Consider the following 13,136-nt stretch of genomic DNA (forward strand, 5'->3'; position numbering starts at 1 on the left):
TTTTCATGCTGGTGTGAAGTCAGTGGCTTTTGTTGTTGTTGTTGTTTATTTTTAATATTGCATTTGACTGATTGAAGAATTGATAGGGGGAAACATTTGCCTAATCTCATTATACATCACTATAATTTGCTGCAGAGACCAAGCCTGTGACTGCCTCATTCTGCATCCCTGGCTCTGTGTTCTCCCTAGTTCTAAGGAGCTCAGAAGTCCCCTTTCACATTCAGTCACCAAGAGACACAGGGAGCTCACTAAGAGTGAACACACCGGGCAGGTCTTAGGGTATCACCTTATCAGCAGGCATATCCATTTCCCTTTCTCCTTTCTAAATGTTCGCTCCTGTTGTTCGCTACAAAAGCATCTCAGTTTTCCTCTGAGTAATTACTAGAAAACTAAATAGCTGTGGTAGCAGTTTCGAAGCAATGACTTATGGAGTTTAAGCAACACAAATTCTTCTTGGCATTAAAAAAGGTATAGTTTGGACAGTGCAAGCTGATTCTAACCTACCTCAGCTTACATATTTCTTCCTAAAAAGAAAAATACCCATTTTTATGGAGTGCACGGGGACCTACCTCATGGAAACAGGACATAGTAAATGTCAAGTAAATGAGGTATTAAATACATATGTTTTGCCAAGACTGTTCAAAAGGGGTAGCAGCATACCCCACAGATAACATCTCTGCATCTATTCTACTCATTGTTTCATTAACACTAAGCCAATACTGGAAAGCACACGTAGAATTCCCTCCCTTGCAGAGGCTGTTGCCCTGTTTTTCATTATTTATCACCCCAGAACAATGTTACAGGGGTAAATTTGTGGAAGTAAGCTGTCCATCTTTCTCCTGCCACTTGTGCCAGTTGTTAAGTGCCTTGTCCTAACATAGTTTCCTTTGTGCTGCCTGCAATAACAAGTGCTTACGCAGACATCAAGAATAGAAGGCATTGAAAGATGAGGTATAAGGTGGTAAGGGGAATTTTGACAGGCACCAGAAATCTGTTTAGTCCTCTGACGTATTTTATGGATTGCTTTAATAATAGAATTTTTCACCTGGGATGTTTTGAAAGTGCTCAGCTCTTATTTCCAGTAGTTTTTATTATGCACTTGTGTAATTTGAAAGAGAACAACAGTGTTGAGTAAGTCAGTCTGGGTGCTCTTTCTAGACTTATGCAAAAGACTCATTAATTTCTATTTAAATAAAAAATCTACTTTTGTCCTTCTCAAATCTTCTGTGATACTGTTGCTCTTGCCTTAGTTCTATCAAAATTGTTTTGTTTGTTTGTTTGTTTGTTTGAGTAAGGTCCTGCTTAATAGGCTTCACCTTTCTTTCCTTTTGCCTGAGCTGATGTGTAGAACTTGCTGGTTTTAAGCAGAAAGCAAGTAATGTGGGCTGCTAAGATGTTGATCCCCTGTTTGTACTGCGGTCTCTTTTTATCCTTAAATGTTAAGAAATCCAAATCCCTTTTTTGTTAAAATCTCCTCATGGTCATATAGAGAGCTGTGTGAGGTTTTTTTTCTGCTCAAGTAATGAAGGACCTTTCTGTGACTAATTAATCTGTGATATTGATTAACATCTGCTGACTCAAGAGCTAAAGCTATTTTAGGAGTTACAGTATGTGCTGAAAATGCTATATAGTTAGTTGTTGATAGGAATGCATAGTAGTGGATTAATAATGTATAGATAAAAATTGTGTTCCTATTGTCTTTCCCCTCTCTCTTCTATTTTTAATGAAATTTCATATAATTGGGAAATTCAATGAATTATATTCATTGCTTTGTCTCTCTTCAGAGTGTATGTCCAGCTCTGCAGCTTTCTCTAGCTGCGTAGTTCTTCTAAACATAGCAGTGGTATTCTAAGGTGTATGCTTATAGTCTTACAGAGCATCTTCCTCTAGCATCTCTCACTACTGTCTTTGTTCCTTTCCTTTTCTCATTTTGGACCCAGATATTTTTCTCCTTCTTTTATGAAGACATTTCATTTTGCTTTCATTAAGATAGGTGAAAATTCAAGGTGTGTGCTGGTTATAGGATTTAACCACAAAAGATTGTTGTCTTGGAGCTCTGCAGTTTGTCATTTTCAGTTGAATCCCTCAACCCAGTTATTTCACAGAGAGCTTGTGAATTTAGATTTTCCATGTAGGTCAGTTTTGACAACTCCTTACTGCTTGTAATGTCTTCTAAACTGCATTGCAGTGTGAATACATCTTTATCAGCCGTAGGGTTTTCTTCTAACTAGCACAAAAAACAAATCAAAGTGAGCTTTGGCAAGCCTGGGCTGCTGCACTAGCTGAGTACCTGAAGCTGCATACAGCCTAGATGCTGAATTCTAGCTTGTCACACTTCAGCTGTTACTGGTGCTAGATTTGGATGGACCAACAGTGTGGGCTGTTTTTACCATCTGCAGTCACGTGCAAGAGCTTTGATTGAACAGAAATGAGTGATTTCAGTTCTTTGGTTTTAGTGGACTAGATACTGTTCAATGCTGACAAGTAGCTTTCTTTGCCTCATGATTGACGAAGTAAGACATTTAACTCGAGAAGCTATCTTGCAAATCGTGTTTACTTTCCCTCCTTTTCCTTTCCACAAATTTTCATGCCCTGGTTAGCTGAATCATAGAATCATAGAATGATTTGGATTGGAAGGGACGATTAACATCATCTGGTTCCAACCCCCCTGCTATAGGCAGGGTCACCTCCCACTAGACCAGGTTGCATGAAGCCCCATCCAGCCTGGCCTTGAATGCTTCCAGGGAGAGGGCATCCACAGCCTCTCTGGACAACCTGTTCCAGTGTCTCACCACCCTCACAGTAAAGAAAATTGCTTCCCAATATCTAGTCTAAATCTACTCTCTTCCAGTTTAAAACCACTTCCCCTCATCCTGTCACTACATGCCCTTATAAAAAGTCCCTCTCCATCTTTTCTGTAGGCCCCCTTCAGGTACTGGACATCATGTCTTGCTTCGCCAGGCTGCAGGATGAATCCCAGCATAAGCAGTGGTTAGGAGTAGGGGGGCATTTCTTTTGACAGCAGCCAAAATCTGATCAGATAAATCCAGTGTTTCACAGCCATTTTAAACTGTGAAGTTGCAGAAAGCTAGAAGAATTAATATTATTTGAGAAAAGCTATCTTAAATCTCTTGCAGTATTCTTCCGAAGTACTTCAGTTCCCTGCTTTTATTGGCTTTTCTGAATTATTTAGATGGGATCTGTGGCCAGAACAATATGCCAAGATACTGTCCTCAGTTATTGCACTTAAATTTTAAGTTATGCTCGAAGAAAGTTGATGAAATCGTCTCCTTGTATACTGAATGTTAGATTCTTGTTGTTGTTGACGCAGTTGCTGATAGGCAAAAGCAAATTTATTGCTAGCAAACTTCCCAGCAATGTTTTGCTAGGATCAGCTCTGTGGCTCTAGCAGATGTTACTTCCATAACTTGAATTTGGAGCATAAATAACGAAATGGTGGAGCCTTGGCTTTATTCCCATTGTGAACGCCTACAAAACACCAAGTTGAACTGTCTGCAAGATTTCACATGACAACGTCCTACAGGGTACTGTAGATAGATGGGAGAGGCTGTAGAGTGTGGTGGTGTGCCCAGCCCTGCTTCCATTGGGTCCGTTTGAATGCTCTGATACGTGCATTGAAACATTGTTTTGTGTCTTGCAGAGTTCTGTGAAGGCAGGAAGCAGCCTTTATGAAAATTTCTAAAATTAGACTTAAAATTAAAAGCATCTTGTAGCCTCCGTTTTGTGGTCATCTGTAATGACATGTGGCAGAGCATCGTTCCCCCTTTGTGAGAAGCCTATTCCATCTCCTGCTTGCTCTCAGCGCTGCTTGTTAGTCTGCTCTTTGGTTATTCATGAACTTAGATTATTCATCTAGCTTCACTTTTGTGTAAAAACTGAAAACTGTGGTACAGCAGCATCAAAGACGTGGGCCATTGCATAAAGCTGCAGGTGCTGTCGTGAGCATGTACTATGATTGTATAGGGATGAAAGGAAATGCATGATTTTTGTCTTCTGACAAGCTTTTTCCTCCTTTGAATCAGCAACATCAAACTGCTGGGACTGTATTTTAAGCAGAAACTGAATTAGAAATTATATAATGGGAGAGGTTCCATCGGAAGCCTAACATACCTGCTAAAAATAAAATATGCTTTGATGTAAATATTCTGTGTAGTTATTTTGTTGGGAAGTACAGCACTTACTCTGTTGAACTTGATCCCTTTTAAATGTCTGTCTGGGGCTAAAAATCTCTACCCCTGTGTCTGAGAAGAAATGTGTTGGATTAAAGGCTCTGCAGCATAATATTTGACTGGTTTGCACTGATAAGTCTTAAATACAGTCTTCTTAAAATGCAGTGGAGCTTTGGGAAAAATGTGCAGTAGAAAACTTGTCTGGAACGTGAGGTGCTGTTGGCTTGTCTCTGCTAAAGTCTGAGGCACCTCAGGTGACTATGGATTCTCTCACCCACCACAGTTTGTGATTTTGAATCTGCAGGTATTGCTGCTCTACGTAGATACAGTGGCTGAAGCTGGGTCATCTTGGTGACAGTGCATGAAGCTTCTCAGGGCAGCTTAACTGTGAATTTATGGGTTCTGCTTGGAGCCTGGGAAAGCAACTTGAAATTCCTGGGCACAGATAGTGTGTGTAGTCACATTCCCAGTGGTGTAATTGAATGTCATAGGGCACGAACATGAAATGCTGCTGCAGTGGTGGTAGCTGCTAATTGTTAGTGAAGAGAAGCAAACTTCTGGTCAAATCTGCAAGAGTAATTTTTCTTGTTCATTGAGGGAGTAGAATAAGCAAATGAAACTTGCAGAGACCGCGCTGAGAATCTTCAGCACTGATTAGTTATCTGGATCATGTTTAATGCACACGCATAAATCTAAGTGTGTGAGTCGTCCTTCTGAGTTGAAGGGTTGGATTTTAGAAAAAGATTTCTAAAAGCACGAAGAGATGGCAGTAGAAAATTGATCCTGGATTTTCAGGGTGATACGATGACCTGAAGATGATACGTGGTGCATTCTGAGGGAATGGAGCGTGGAATGGGAAGACAGTGCTCTCCAGCTGGAGTTAGGAATATAACAGCAATCACATGTAAAGCTGGAAGCTGGATTGGAGTGCGTGCCCGTTCCTCTTGTACTTGATTGAATAAGGATGGTGGAGGTTGAAAAGTTGGAGGAGGTTGGAAATAGGCCACATTCTCAACGTGCCACAACAATGAATGGTGGAAAAAAAGCAGTGTCATTAAGATGTAAGGATAAGAATTCATTTCTGTTATCGTAGGGAGGAGAGGCTTGCAGCCTAAGTTCCTTTGAAGTAACAAAGTTGGAACAAGAGCCGATGGATAGAATTTGAGCTAGAGAAAAAATAGGCACTGGATATATACAACTTAACAAAGTGTGAGGAGAAGCTGCAATGTTTGCAGACACTTAGACATTCATAGACGTGTGAAGAGTCAGAACTTTTGCCAGTTCTTCCAATCTAGCAAAAGATGGTCTTTTGTAAGACTGGTGGGTCTGTATAACAGAAGCACCTGCTTAATTCTACCAATGGGATGGCTAACTCAATGTATAAGGGTATGAATTCAAAGGAAAAGCAGCTTGGGAAAATGTTGGAATACTAAAGCACTAACTTGCTGATAGCATGGGCACAAAATATTGAAGGGAGAATTGAAAGTTGAGAAGAAACCTGAAGCATATATGAAACATTTAGTGGGAGAGTGAGGGCACAGGAAAGGAAGTCAGCACCATGTGAACATCATAAACAGTAATTGAACTTCAGGGTTCAGAATTACCTTGCAAAGTCTCAGGATTTCATTATATTCCTTTCTCAAGTGAATTATTTTATGCTGAAAACAGAAAAGTCTCTTAAAAATCACTCTTGATTAGGCTGCTGGATCTAGTTATGTGTCATGATGCACAGAGCAATTGGAAGGTAGGACCACTGAAAAGGTTCTGTCATCTTGTATCCTTCTGCCTCTTTATGGTGTGTTAACAGTCCAAAATCTCATCAGAAATGCTTACATAAAGTGGGGAGGATATGTCTTTTGTGGATGTGCTTTTTATGTTAAAGCAAAGTAAATTCAATTTGTTTTTCCTTTTGTCTTATGTTTTGTTTGTAGTATTTGTAGCCAATTGAATCGTCTGAAGCTGCATTTCTAGCCTTTCCAGCAGGGAGTCCTTTCAGCTGAATTTGCATTGAACAAGCCTCTGTTTGGGGAAAAGCAAAGGTTTTTTGTTTAACATATTTCTAGCTAAGATCAGAATAATTAAACGTGTGAGGCTGGCTAGAATTGCTTGAACATATTTAGCTTCTCTAATTCTGCATCCTTTGCAGTCACCAGAGAATCTCCTACTGGACAGCACTGGGAGCAGTGTGACTCCCCATAGTACAGAATTGAATGTTCCAGTTGGTTTCAGTGTAATTTATTTGCCACTAGAGCCTTAACTGCCATCACAAGTATTAACTGTAAGGTGGTGTAGTAGTTGAGCAGTCTGAACTATTGCAATCTGCACTGGTTGATTAAAGTTAGTATCAGTACGTGCTTTCAGGTGGCTGGGCACCTTTGAGCACAGGGTGGTGCATGAATGTCATTAATGTGTTGTCTTTTGGCTGACTTCAGCTGAAAACTGCCTTCCTATCCTTGGAAGGAAACCCCAAATCTGTCAGCTCCTGATGCTGCAGTAGGTCAGAAAGCAGACTGTGTGCAGTACTGCAGCTGCAGCAGCCATCTTGGGTGAGCTGCTTGGCTCTTCATCAAATCTTTTCAAAGCTAAAGATCTCATTTCCATATGTTGGATTTCAGTGGTATTACAACAAGCAGTGTAGTATTTGAGAGGAGTGTTTGTGCTGCGTTTTCCACTTTTACTTGCAGTAAGCCTGAGAGGAAAGAAGGGACAATTTATATATATATATATGTAAGTTGAACTGGCTACGCAAATGTTTTTCTGCAGCTTCTTCAACATGCACAGAGAGCCTTTAGGGAGATTATGGTCAGCTAAGAGGGAGGAGTGATCAGCTAATGAATATGATTTATAAATTGCAAAATGGGGTTCAGTAGGGTGGATAAATAATCCTCCAGCTTACCTGGAACGATGCGTGTGTCCTGAGCAGAGCAGTGGGAGGAATCCAGAGCTTCAAACTGGCTGCAGCATTGGGTGGGTGGGCAAGCTGAGCTTTGTGGGAGCTTCTGTCCACTGCAGGTTTACTAGGGAGCCTTGGAAATGCAGCTGGGCATGCCCTGAGCAAGTGAAGAGCATCAGTGTATGTGTGTCTCTTGCAACCAGGCACTTCTCAGCAATGTATTTGCTGCGCAGTGAAACATCTAAGAGATCTGGCTGCAGAAAAAGGCAAAATCTGCAATGATAGTTATGAAATGCTTGTCAGCAAACTCATCCCCCCTAGCTTTTGGATTGCTGTCGTTCTGGGGTCTGTGCTCGCAGCAGTTCTGCTTTGAGGTTATAACTTGGGGGGGTCTCCTTGGCCCATGCTCCCCACATGATGGATCCCTGCAGGCGAGCTCAGCTCTGAGGCAGGGTGGGCTGGGCAGGAGGAGCGCTGCTCACAGCAGAGCCAGACTGCAGGAGCTCCACTTGCAGCATTTCAACAGCTGCTAATCCAGTTACAGTACAGCTAATCAGATTGCTCTGTTCAGTACCACGGAGACTTGGAGCTCCGTGCTTGTAATGGAGCTGGCTGATGCGTATAAACTAGCTGGTGGATGAAATCCAGCCAGCGATTACAGCGGAAACACAGGCTTGTCTGCTGAAGCTCATAGCTGCTCTCTGTGTTGTAGCTCTTGATTACTTATGTTAACATAGGACGCTCACTGAGACAAGTTTTGAAGCCTGAAATTTAGTCTCTAAAACCGTCAGTGTTTTGGATGGTGGACAGGGTGTAGCAGGCTAGTTTTGGTTTGTATCTGAGTGCATTGCCTCAAGAGCAAATTTGTGTCACTGTTAACCACCACATAGGGAAAACTGTAAAGAAGAATGAATCTCTTTTTGCTTACTTTCATGCTGGTGTGCATTATTGCATTGAAGTAACTCTTTTATGATACAAACCTAAGTAAAAGACTTGCATTTCTAAGTACTGTAATGCAAGTAGTTGATCTGGAATTCTTGCTCCTGTCTATTTGGAACTATAAATGGGGGTAATTTTTATGATGGGATTTGTAAATATATTCATTTGGATTGTCGTGACAATGCTGTCTCCAGATTCTTTAGGAAGGCTGGTTTACTGTTGTTCATGACCAATTTAGCAAATAAACCTACCACAAATAAAATCCATTCCCCTTCCATGCTGCAGCACCACCAACAAAATTGCCATGCAAACCACATAGGTTTGAAACCTCATTTTAGCTCTCATGACTTCAGTAATGAAAACAAAATAATCTCAAGTTCTTACTTTCCTTCCACCACTCCCTGCCCCATAGTAAGATCTTCAAATCAACATAAAGGAGATAAATTAATTCACTTTGATACCATGACACAAACTACTATCAGGGTGGTGACTTGTTAATAAACTTTAATTGGGGCAGTACAGCCTTTGTATATTTTAACAGGAGCTCTGAAGAAGTACTAAATGCACTTAGCATTACTAAAAATGTGATCTGGAAAATGAATGTTTATAGAACCTAACAGTGACAGTTTGATGTGCTGTTTAAAAAAAAAAAAAAAAGTATATATATCTGGAAGATGATAGCATCTCAAGCCCTCAGAAAGAAGTGAATATTTTCAGGTATTATATTTTAAGAGTATTTGAAGTATCCATCTAGGTGTTTATACCATCTCTGATGCTATGTTTTACTAAACTGTTCTGTTTTCTTCTAGGTGAATCTGGACTGGGAAAATCAACATTAATCAACTCATTATTCTTAACAGAATTATATTCCCCGGAGTATCCAGGTCCTTCACACAGAATTAAAAAGACTGTACAGGTATGTCTGGGGGGAAGACTGCAGCTTGAGTAAATTAACTTGCAATTTAGTGACATAAGGTGATACAGTTGTCAGATAAGTACATATATCTTAAAGAAGTGCAGCCATAGTGTTAACCACTACTAAATACTTAGTGTGTAGCCCAGCATACAGTAACTACACCAAACTTTCAGGCTATGAAACTTGTAGCCTTTTGAAGTGTGGGAGCTTGTATGCTGCCTGTGCTTCAGGAATATCATATGGCTTCAGTCCTGCTGGGAAGTGGAATGTTTTACTGTCAATTAAGATATTGAGTGTATAGGCAGAAATACATAAATGTGCAGTAAAAAAATCTTTAAAGCAGGCTTTCAGAAACTGTATTATTAGGTCCTTCCACTCACTGCAAATCTTTTGTGTCAAACAGCACACAGCAGTATTCTGCAACCTATCTTCTTTGTGGTACATTTTCTACCAGGTAGAAGTTGTTATTCTGGACTAGGGTGGACCTGGCTGACTTTAAGCACTAGACTCTGTAGGCAAAGAATATGTTCCTGCTAGTGTGTGTTACAACTAAAATGCTTAGTCACATTGAAAAAGCAGAACTTGATCTATTTGTTTTCTGTAATATTTTGCTGCTATTAAATATATTTTCTTCTCGAGAAGAGGAGCATGTTGTTCATATTATAAAAGATATTATTCAAAAACAAAGCAACCTAATACTAAGAAATAACTAAATGCCTTCTTGGTGTCATTAGTAGCTTAGGAAATAACTGCTCTTCAGTCAGCTATTTTCTGCCTCCACAGTTGCACAAAGGAATAAGAGCACACTAGCTCCACTCATTTCTCTTGATGTCTGTCAGACACTTAAGATTTTGGTGAAGACAGCTTATGATAAATCCAACTTAATACACACCTCTGCCAAGTACCAGGTTATGGCTCACGACTGCTGCTGTTGTCCCTCACAGCTCCTCCAACTGCAGAGTGTGACACTCGGATCACCTCAGCTGTGTCCAAAGTGATTGTGTACTGACAGAGCTGTCAAGAGGGGATTAGAAAACCTTGTGTTGAGCTAGTAGGTACTTGGAACACTAAACAGAAATTCTAAAATTGAATGCTCAGTGGAATTGGATAGCACTATTCCAGTGCTGTGATCCACTGACCTTAGTATTTTGTGGGGATGTTTGTTTTTCTTTCTGGAGCTATAGGTGTCACATTTTTAAATCATTTTTTTTTCCTTTTTATCCTGTTTCAGGACACTAGCTGATAACCAGGAAAAACTTGCTTGTGCTCATACTACAGAAGGTTAAATGAAATTGGTTATCTCAACTTCCAACTCTCAAATGCTAACATAAAATGTGTTTGTTACAGAATATTGTTTGTTTATTTATTTTTATGTGGAGGGTAGCTTTTGAACATCTGGAGGTGAACAGTATGTTTCTCTAAGCTTTGGCTGTGTCTGTCAAAGTATTTCATAAATCACAGGACCAAAATGGGCCATGGGCCTGCTTGTTATTAGGAGCATTAGAGCACTAAGAAAGGCTGAGCTGATTGAACCTGGTTTAAAGATCTGTTAAGTCGTATGGAAAAGGTGTGCCAATAGTTTAGCTCTAATAAAACAAACTTATTAATGAGCTATAATGAAGCTCAGTCAATGCTGGAAGACTGCATAGGATGACTTTTCTTATTGGAGGAAAAGCTTGGTGTGACTGTTATTGTTGATGTGGCATTGGTAGCTGAAGCTAAACCTATTCAGATTATGTTCACATACATGTATTGTTTTAAATAACTTAAGGCTGAGTTGGCATCCTGTCATTGGAAGATTTTTTTTAACTGGGAAAAAAACAACAAAAAAATTACATTCAAACTTAAAAACAAGCAAGTGAATAACAAAACAGCTTTCAAAGGTAACTCACTCCATCCCTGACTAATGATGGACCAGCGTAAGAAAAACTAAAAACTGTTCACGTGGAGTTTCTGGAGTCTCAGTTAAGTTTTTTCATGTGCTAAATAGCAAAATTAGATGATCTAATTATCCTGAACTGTTGTGTTCTTCAAAGACAGAAGTCTCTTATTTCAATTTTTAAGTGAGAATAAAAATTTGCCACTACGGTTTTGGAAACTGTGTTTGTACGTGATTTCAAGCAAATAACAAATCAAAGAGTTTGTAACAAAATCTGGTATTTGGATCCATGGGATTTGTACTTTTGACTTGCATAAGTGTTTTTAAGCTGAATATCAGAACGCTAAGGTTTTGTAGGGTGGAGATAAGACATAACATGAGAGCAGCCTAAACCCTCAGTGGTAATAATTCCCTGCTCTGATACGATGGGAGTCATAAATCAGAAAACATGTAGGAGTCTCACTTAAATAATTGCTAACTGTAGTTTTCAAGCATTCCCCAAGCAATAGTGGCTTTACGTTGTTTCATGAGGCACATCTTCTGTGTTCCTTTCAGGGAAAACACACAAAAACCAGCAGTTAATAGTAAATGACTTGATGTCAGATGGATGCAAAGTCCTGTTTAATCCATTAAAATAGCCAAGCTGTAACGTGCTTGGTGTCACAGAATTCTGTGTAGCTCTGCAGGATAGACCAGCGTGACCCAGTTAACCAGAGTGCATGGGAAAATGGCTGTTTGGAGTAGGGTTTTTATTAAAAGTTTCAAATTCCAAGGCTTGAACTAATGTTTTCCATGAATCCCTTGGGAATACTTGTAAAACCAGATGATAGGATACACTTGGATGCTTAACTATGAATGACACTGGTTTACAGGGATTTTTTGGATCTTTTCCAGATGCTGCTGCTTTCTTTGCCTTTTACCATCTATGGGCACATCCATTTAAATTACAAAAGAAATGTAACTTTCCAGAGGCTGTAGGGCAGGTCTTTTTTTTACCTGCTGTCCCTTTCCACTGTGTGGTGGGTATGGTCTGACTGTCCACATCGTGCTCACAAACAATTAGATTGACCAAGTTTCTTATTCAGCAGGTATTTGAAAATGCCTTGCTATTGCAGTAGGGTTTACAGGAATTGATGAAAAGTAAGAATTTCAATCCTTCCCACCAAGTAAGATGTTAGCATTGTGGGCAGAGATTCAGTTACAAAGGCAGGCATTTGTCAGAAGGTGACTTCAGAAATTTAGCTGCACTCAGAGAGAAATGTTTAGTGTGGCATTTCTAAGGAACTCCTGACCTTCCTTTTTCTTTGTTATAAACACGCATTCAAGATTATTCCTTATTAATTGCTTTTCCTGTAAAAGCATTCCACTATGAGAGCATAAGAATTTAATGACTTACTGGGAATTTTTTTGCTGAAGAATAAAAGTTGATACCTTGTAGTGCTTGGCAAGAGTACAGTTCTTAATGTTATCATCTGTAGTATTTAGAAAACATAATGGCTTTCTTATTCTTGCAGAGAGCTTGGTTGTAGGAACGTTGTGTGTTTACTGTGTGCAAGATAGCAAAAAGAATTCAAGGAATCAGAAGTTAATCTTCTGCATGCTAAAGCTTGTGAGTAGTGAACTCTTGGCTGAGTTGACTGTGTGCCTGGGGATTACTGCCTTGAGTTCTGGCATAGTTGTGTACAAGAAAATTTCTCTATGGAGTTCTCGAGGAGGGAAAAAGAATCTACACACTATAATTAAAACTTCACATTTTAGAACGTTACATGAATTCACAGATTCTCTGTGCTTTGTACTGGACACTTTTGGAACGATGGAAGTTGTGCAGTTAGTGGAAGGATGGCTTGGTGGTGTCTAGGCTGGGTGTGGGTGGGTTTTAGTGTGTTTGGTTTGTTGGGGTTTTTTTTTTTGTTTGTTTGTTTTTTTAATTTTGTTTTAAACTTTCCTAACTTTGCAGTTAGGCATGCTCAAGAAGGAGAACATGGGTGGCCTTGAAGTCCACTCCAACCCAGATTCTCCTATAACTCATCGTCCAGATAATTCCAGTGCTGAGAGTTATCTTATGAAGATGCCTTACTGAGTTTATTTTTTTGTCTTTTTATTGGGTGAGGAATCTGCTCATGGTGGCTGCATGCTGCAGACAGTCAGGGTATTGCTGAATTCTTTCTTCAGACCTAGAGGCAAAATGGATTGATTTGGCTTGGATAGGATACTTACTGATAAGTAAGGGGGAAAAAATGGCTTTCTACATACTTAGAGGTTAAATATGGAGCTGCAACTTCTTTGAAGTTGTTGTTGTTTTCTGTGCTTCTGTATATC

General features: G+C 39.7%; 1 protein-coding gene across 2 annotated transcripts in view; it reads left to right on the forward strand.

The window, feature by feature from the left end:
- The window catches only part of SEPTIN7 (septin 7), a 61,936-nt gene that overhangs the window by 27,112 nt on the left and 21,688 nt on the right, over nucleotides 1-13,136 (forward strand). For both annotated transcript variants that reach the window (XM_090142293.1, XM_031590463.2), the window contains exon 3: nucleotides 8,832-8,938. In XM_090142293.1, coding sequence (XP_089998419.1) covers nucleotides 8,832-8,938 — 107 coding nt within the window. The remainder of the gene's footprint in view (nucleotides 1-8,831; nucleotides 8,939-13,136) is intronic.

The sequence above is a fragment of the Phasianus colchicus genome, chromosome 6 (genome assembly GCF_987193195.1).
Source record: "Phasianus colchicus chromosome 6, bPhaCol1.hap1.1, whole genome shotgun sequence".
NCBI classification, from domain to species: domain Eukaryota; kingdom Metazoa; phylum Chordata; class Aves; order Galliformes; family Phasianidae; genus Phasianus; species Phasianus colchicus.